The 7,366-nt window shown below is 53.6% G+C and overlaps 1 protein-coding gene across 1 annotated transcript; it reads right to left on the minus strand.

Moving 5' to 3' along the window:
- Window positions 1-1,377: 1,377 nt before the first annotated feature.
- Window positions 1,378-5,040, minus strand: ZSCAN10 (zinc finger and SCAN domain containing 10). The gene is made up of 5 exons (XM_006204302.4): window positions 4,645-5,040; window positions 4,017-4,284; window positions 3,716-3,780; window positions 3,478-3,535; window positions 1,378-2,945 (listed from the first exon to the last, which is right to left on the minus strand). The coding sequence occupies exons 1-5, from the start codon at window positions 5,038-5,040 to the stop codon at window positions 1,378-1,380; spliced, it is 2,355 nt and encodes a 784-aa protein (XP_006204364.3).
- Between the last annotated feature and the right edge of the window lie 2,326 nt (window positions 5,041-7,366).

Raw genomic sequence — 7,366 nt, forward strand, 5'->3', positions numbered from 1 at the left:
TGCTGTTCCCTCTGCCTGGGATGCACCTCTTTTTTGGGGGGAGGCAGCCTCCCCCTTCTATTTTAGGCCTTGTTCTCTTCAATACTCTCCCCACCCTCCACATTCCCTGGCACATAGTAGGGGCTGGAGAAATAATAAAGCCTTTAAACGCTGTGGGTTCTCCCAGCTCCTCACTCTCAATCTCTTAGTTGACTAATCCTTTGTCTTTGACATTTTCTCCCTTCATGGAGTTTCCCATGCTTCTAATTTGTTCTGTGACATCTTGTGACTCTCTGTAACCCAGTCTTCCTCCCAAACCCTAAAGGCCTGGGCCCTCCTCAGGCTCGGAGCTTTCCCACCCAATTGTGCCCAAGAATCCCCTCTACATTGCCCGCATCTGGGGTCTCTTCTGCTTCAGTACCTTGAGCTCTGGTTGATGAGTTCACTTCCTTTCCACAAACACTTTCTAAAGAGCAGTTATGTGTCAGGTTGGTGGAGGGGCAACCATTGAGATACAGGATTTTTGTGGGTGAAAAAATCAGACCAAAGCAGGAAGTCAGTTTTTGTGCATTCTGGAGCTGGGGTGGGTTGTTTTTCTCTCTTGTATTTTTACCAGAAGTCACATGATTTAAAATCTGCCTAACAGCGAGGCAGCCAATTCAAGTTGGCCTGATGGGCATGAAAAAAGGTGCAGGAAATCTACGAGAGTTTTCAGTTTGGAGCATTAGGAGTGGTTAGGGGTCTCGAACTGTCAACCTAACTTGGCCGCAGGCAGGTTTGGTCTGCCTGCTTGTGTTTTCAGTTTGCATTTGTTAGCAATGTTCCAGAAGAATCTGTTTCCCATAGTAACCCAGAATATGAAATTTTAAATTTTATTTAATTTGAATTAATTTCAACAGCCACAAGTTGCTAGAGGATACTGTGTTGGTTGAGATAAGACTGTAGAGGAGAAAAATTCCAGGGTGGGATTGCTTGGCCTCACCCAAGGTGGCTGCGACAGATGGCCACCCTCCCCTCACTCCACACCCAGTCGGAGACTTTGTATGGGAGAGGAACTTTCCCAGGACCTGCTCCCAACCAACCTGTTATTGAGGGGGTGGGGATAGGAGAAAGGCATCACTGTGACACACTGGGGAGGGGAACAGGTGGCACTGATACACTCAACAAAATAAATGAAGAGGGACCACTTTCAAGAAGGCTGTTTTACTTTAGGCATTTCAAAATACATTCCTAAGGCCAGGAAGAGATGCCTCTGCGGAAGGGAAGACCTAACAGGCAGGGTCGGGGGAGCCAGAGGAAGGTGTCATGGAGTGTCGGGGCAGAGCCATCCACTGCAGCCTTGGCCAGGGACGCCGGGGAGAAGCGCACAGGGCAGACTTGGGGGAGCTCGGAGCGAAGCTAGTACAGGGTCTCCCGCGCATGCGTTCTCAGGTGGCGCAGGAGGTGGGAGTTGCGGCTGAAGCTCCGGCCACACTGCGTGCATGAGTAGGGCCTGGCTCCCGTGTGGACCAGCATGTGCCGCAGCAGATTGCAGCTGCGGCTGAAGATCTTGCCGCACTCCAGGCACTCCTGCGGGGGCTCAGCCTGCCCAGACCCGGACTCATCCCCTGCCCCTGCGTGGGTGGCCAGGTGTCGCTGCAGGTGGGCGTTGCGCCGGAAGCTCCGGCCGCACTTCTGGCAGCTGTATGGCCGCTCGCCGGTGTGGCTGCGGCGGTGGCGGGCCAGGTTGGAGCTGTTTCGGAAACGGTGGCCGCACGTGTCACAGATGTGGGGCTTCTCCCCGGTGTGGATGCGCTGGTGGCGCGCCAGGTGAGCGCTCTGGCTGAAGCCCTCGCCGCACTCGCTGCAGCGGCAGGGCTTCTCCCCTGTGTGACTGCGCCGGTGGCGGGCGAGGTCCTGGGTCTGGCTGAAGCTCTTGCCGCACTGGACGCAGTTGTGGGGCCTAGGGCCGCCGTGGGTCAGGAGGTGGCGGGCGAGGCCAGCCCGCCGCATGAAGCGCTTCCCGCAGTGCGGGCAGCTGTAGGGCCTCTCGCCTGTGTGCACCCGCTGGTGGCAGACCAGCTGGGAGCTCTGACTGAAGCTGCGGCCGCAGACCTGGCAGGAGAAGGGCCGCTCGCCGGTGTGCACGCGCCGGTGTGCCCCCAGGTGCTCGCTGCGCCGGAAAGCCTTGCCGCAGTCGCTGCACACATAGGGCCTGCGCTCAGGCCCCGGGTGCAGGCTGCCCGAGCACTCGGAGCACTGGTGGCCCTTGTCCTTGGCGTGGATTCGCAGGTGGCGCTTGAGGCTGGAGCGGCGCTGGAAGGTCTGGCCGCAGTGGGAGCACAGGACTACGGCCAGCTCCGGGGGCGCTTGAGTCTTGGTCTCCGGCGCGCACGAGGGCTTTTGGTCCTGGGCGTGCGCCAGGAGGTGCTGCATGAGGCTGGCCCGGCGCTGGAAGCCCTGGCCGCACTCGGCGCACAGGAAGGCAGGCTCAGAAGAGTGCGTCTGCAGGTGTTTGCTCAGATGCGAGCTCTGGCGGAAGCGGTGGCCACAGAGATGGCAGGTGTGCGGCCGCTCATCCGTGTGCGTGCGCATGTGCAGCTTGAGGATAGAGCTGCGGCCAAAGCTCTTCCCGCAACACAAGCACAGGAAGGACCGCGCGCCGGGGTGAGACCGCAGCTGGTGCGCCTCCAGCCGGGAGAGCTGCGGGAAGCTCACCCCGCACTCTGTGCAGATGAACTTAATCTCCGGCTCTGACTTGGGGGTCCCTCCGGCCACTTTGACCTCGAGAACATCAGTCCTGCTCGGAGGGGACATTTCTCCACCCGTGCGATCCGCCTCAGGGCCCCGCCCAAGCGACTGGGTGTGGGGCTCTTCCGCCACCCTGGGACTGTCGGCCCAAGACTTTGCCGAGTTGGCAGTGGGCCAAGAAACCACTTTCTGCTCTTCTTCTTTAAACTCCTTGTCTGGGGTTCTGCTTCCAAATCCTGAGAAAGCAAAGAGTACCAGTCAGCCTTTTGGGGAGGGGCTTTTAAGAATCGCCAGAACCTCACTGCGTGGAGGCGGAAGAAACCCAGAATCCAGCAAAGTTGGTAGGAGGGCAGAGGGTGGGGGTAAAACCCAGTTATGTACAAGGTACTGTTTTAAGGTATGTAATTCAGGTCCATTAGGTATATTCATAATATTGTGCCACCATCACCACTATCTAGTGTCATCCTCCCAAACGGAAACATGCCTGTTAAGAGGCACTCCCGTTGACCACTTATTTTAAAAGCTCAGAGTTGTCAGGGTTGATGATTAAACTCAATGAACCTTAAAAATTGCATCTATATATCTATATAGATATAGGCATATCAATATATATCTGTATAGATATGTATCAATATTTGCCTCACCAAAATAGCCCATTTTTAGCCAAAGAGGCCGAAAAATCAGTTAGGGCCTGGAGTTTCAGGGACCACTCCAACAGGCAAAGGAAAAGTCTTCAGTGGTCATAAACCTGGGAAAAGGACCTCTTACCCAGAGGATGCACAGGCCAAGCCTTCTTTGCTGGAACATCTTCAAAGGTCAGGGACTCCTGTGACCAAAGGAGGGGAAGAGATTCTCAGTGAGTGAGGGACGAGGCCCTGGGATTTGAGGGGGATGAAGAACTTTCAAGGTTTAAATTAAGGAAGATGTGGATTTGCTAAAACTGCAGAGGCAGAGAACATTCCAGGCCATGAGATCTACCCTGAGTGAGGGGACCAGTCTGGCTCACCAGCACAGCTGCCAGCTCCTGATCTCCAGAGTTCTCCTCCGGCCACAGCTCAGGGCCCTGGGGGACTGACAGCACTGGGGGAGAAAGAAAGAGCTGTTAGAAGCCAGCCTTACCCACCATGCTGTTATGAGAATGTGCACACATGCACACCATCACCAGGGCCCCTCGACAGACATCTTGGCTCTCCCCCATTCCCGTCAGTTAGGGAGGATGCCCAATTCTCTCCGCACCCCCACGCACCTGGCCTCCCAGCTCCCACCAAACACCAGACCTGCACCTTCTGTAGGCACCAGCTCCTCACCGCTCTCCTGCAAGGCCTGCAACGTTCCCTTAGGACCTGGGCTCAATGGCTGCTTTGAACTTGGGGGACGTCTCCAGGCCCCCATCTCTGCAGGCTTGGAGGGCCCTGACTGGGACAGCAGGAGTTCCTTTGCTGGTTCCAGGGCTGGAGGCCCTTCTGAAGGCACTTCCTTTTTGGGGCTGTGGCTGGAGACCTGGGAAGAGCCCCCCTGTTCCTCCAAGGTGATGTCTGCACGGGGATAGTTCTTGCCAGCATTAAAACTAAAATCCTGTCCAGAACACATCCATGTTAGGTGACAGACAGGATGTTAATCCATGTCCTACTAACTCCCAAGGGAAATGGAACTGAGGAAAGTGGGAGTCAGACAGGGAAGGAGTTGGGAGGTTAAGGAGGAATTGGAGGAGGGAGGGAGGTGGAGTGCTCAGTGATTTCTTTTCTTTCTTTTTTTAATTTTGTGCAAATTTTGATGGAGATACTGGGGGTTGAACCCAGGACCTCTCACATGCTAAGCATGTGCTCTACCACTGAACTATACCCTCCACCTCCCTGTTCAGTGATTTCTTAATGGGGTGATAAAGTCCCTGTCTTTCTACCTGCTGTCCAGCCCACCTGGCTGCTACCCTCTTACCAATGGTCCCACGTTGCTGGACTCCCTCTGGACACCCTCCAGCAGCAGCACGACCTCTTCGCCATCCCTGAGCTGCTGGCCCTGTAGCCGGGCCAGGAGATGCGGAGGCAGCACGCTCAGGAACTGCTCCAGCACCAGCAGCTCCAGGATCTGCTTCTTGGTGTGCAGCGCCGGCCGCAGCCAGTGGCTACAGAGCTCCCGGAGCCGGCTCAGGGACGCCCTTGGCCCCATATCCTCCTGATACTGGAAGCATCTGAAGAGCTGGTGAGCCACCTCGGGCCGGGGCCTGGCCTCTGGCTGCCTGGGGTCTTCCTGGCCAGCAGCCTCCTCCTCCTCCAGTTTGACTGCTCCAAACTGCTCTGGCTCCTGTGCAGCCGGGACAGATTCTGAAAGCATCCTTCCCCTTGGTGATGCCTTACAGCGATTGCTTCCACTCTCGGGTCTGTCTCCCTCTCAGCTCCACAAGACGGCTAAAGATGTGGCCTCCAGAGGAATTGTTTCTCAAACTGGTCCTGGGTAATGGCTCGGCCTGGCCAACACACCAAAAGGCAAGAAAATGGGTTGTTTGGTACTATCATTCCCTCCTGCAGCACTTAGAACTTCACATCACTTTACCCTGGTGGAAAAGAAAGGAGGGGGGAGGGTGTAGCTCAGTGGTACAGTGCGTGCTTAGCATGCACGGGGGGCCTCGGTTCAATTCACAGTGCCTCCATTAAATAAATAAATAGACCAAATTGCCTCCCTCTGCAAAACAAACACTTTACCCCAGTGGTTAAAGTTGGCATCCCAGAGAGGGCAGTCTGGCTTTCCCTGCCTCTTGATATTGTGCCACAGAGAGTACCTGGTACCACTGAAGATGGGTCCTTGCCAAAAATATCCCATCGCAATCCAATCCAGCCTTTAGACCCAATTTCCAGTTCCAGGAACATTGCAGGGAATTAGAACAAGTTGGCAGGGAGGCTAAGAGTGACGCTGTTTAAGGGTACAAACTTGGAACGAGTGGTAAATAAGTCATAGAGATTCAATGCCTAGTGTAATAAATAGACAATGACATTGTACTATAATTATGTAATGTAAGTATCGCTACATCACAATCATATTATGATAGATGCTGTATATCTTAAACTTACTCAGTGTTATATGTCTAACTTATTTTTTAAAAAAAGCTCTAAAAGATATTCTGGGGGTCACTTGGGGAAACCTGAACATGGCTGGGGCACTATTAATGGCTAATAATTTCTGAGGTGGGATTCCAGTGTGATGATATGTAGGAAGTGTCTTTATTCTTAGAAAATACTGGCAGGTTTGGAAGTGAAGGGGCAGGAGGGTTCAGCCACATTTATGAGTTGACTTGGCAAATGTGGCAAAATTACAGCAATTGTTGAAGCTGGAAGACGGGTTCATTGCATTGCTCTTCCAACTTCTCTGAAAGTTTGAGAATTTTCAAGATTAAAGGCTAGGGTTGGGGTTAGTTCATGCATGTGATCTCTCCTTGACCAGACATCCCAACCTTCATTTTATGGCTCTGCAGGTGGCTCTGAGCAGTCAAGGCCAAGGCCACCCAGCTGACCATTGCAGGGCTAAGCTCCCACCTGATGCTCCGATCCCCTTACCTCCCTGAGTTCCATCCCTAGAGACAGGCCAAGATGAGCCAGGGAGCTGGGATGGGTGGATAGGTCTCCAGATGAGAGACTGAAGCTTACAGCTTGGAGTTTGTGACAGATGTGTCCCCAAGGTAGGCCAAAGCAGCCTTACCCACTTCAGAGGCCTCTAGTGGGTTCACCCTTGCAAGCTGGGTGGTGGGTGGGAGAGGCAGTCATTCCTCTTTCTTTCCTATTTTTTTTTTTTTAAGATTCTGGATTCCTTCTTGGTCTATCCCTCTGGGAGGTATTCACCCCAAACCTGTGAGTCTGGCCAACAATTTAAAAAAGTGTTTCTAACTGGCCTGGGAGCAATGGTTCCATGGAACTATTCCTTCCTTTGCGGGGTAGCCCAGACCTACCTAGGGGGAGTTGACCCAAGTGCAGCCCCACCCACAGGAGGCTCAGTTCAGTCCTTCAGCACAACCCAGAGGCTTACTCTTTTCTGAACAGGCAATTTTATGTTTTAATTTGGGCAGGAATTATCTTACGGGTACAGAATCCCAAGTGCCAACATCTCTCTGCCTTCTGTGCTTACCAGCCTCAGGGCTGCACATGAACTTCTCCCAAACCTGCCCCCCACCCCTACCCCGGCCCTATGAACATCTGAGGCAGAGGGATGGGAAGAAACCCTCCTGCATCACTTCCCACCACATAAAGGGTGTAAAGCAATGCCCGACTCCCAGCAGTCAGAGCACACTGGCTGCACATAAGTAGTAGCTATTGCAATTCTCATTACTGGGTAAAAATACAAAAGACCACAGCTAACAGTCAGTCCTATCACTGACCCATTTTACAGTCTCAGACACCCAGACTCAGGGGTACAGACATTTCCCCAAGAAAGTAGCCCAGCCTTGGCAGTGGAGCCAGGAAGAAGTCAACCGGATCAAGTGCGTTGGATATTTTGAGCCCCCTTCATCTGGAGCTGAAGGATCTCTGAACCTCCTTTTCAGGTGGGGTGAGCGGGGTATGATGTGGGAGAACAGAGGAAACTTGTGTTTGAAGTCTAGCACTTTCCACCACTGAGGAGAGGGTCATGATGCTAAAACAAAGCCCCAGGCCTAAATCCTGACCACCTGACC

The sequence above is a fragment of the Vicugna pacos genome, chromosome 18 (genome assembly GCF_048564905.1).
Source record: "Vicugna pacos chromosome 18, VicPac4, whole genome shotgun sequence".
Classification (NCBI taxonomy): Eukaryota; Metazoa; Chordata; class Mammalia; order Artiodactyla; family Camelidae; genus Vicugna; species Vicugna pacos.

Coding starts and splice junctions, on each gene's coding strand:
- ZSCAN10 (XM_006204302.4), bottom strand. CDS start 5,040: ATGCTTTCAGAATCTGTCCCGGCTGCACAGGAGCCAGAGCAGTTTGGA. Junction 4,285..4,644: donor CCAGCAACGTGGGACCATTG/GTAAGAGGGTAG, acceptor TGTTCTGGACAG/GATTTTAGTTTTAATGCTGG. Junction 3,536..3,715: donor AGGAGCTGGCAGCTGTGCTG/GTGAGCCAGACT, acceptor CTTTGGTCACAG/GAGTCCCTGACCTTTGAAGA.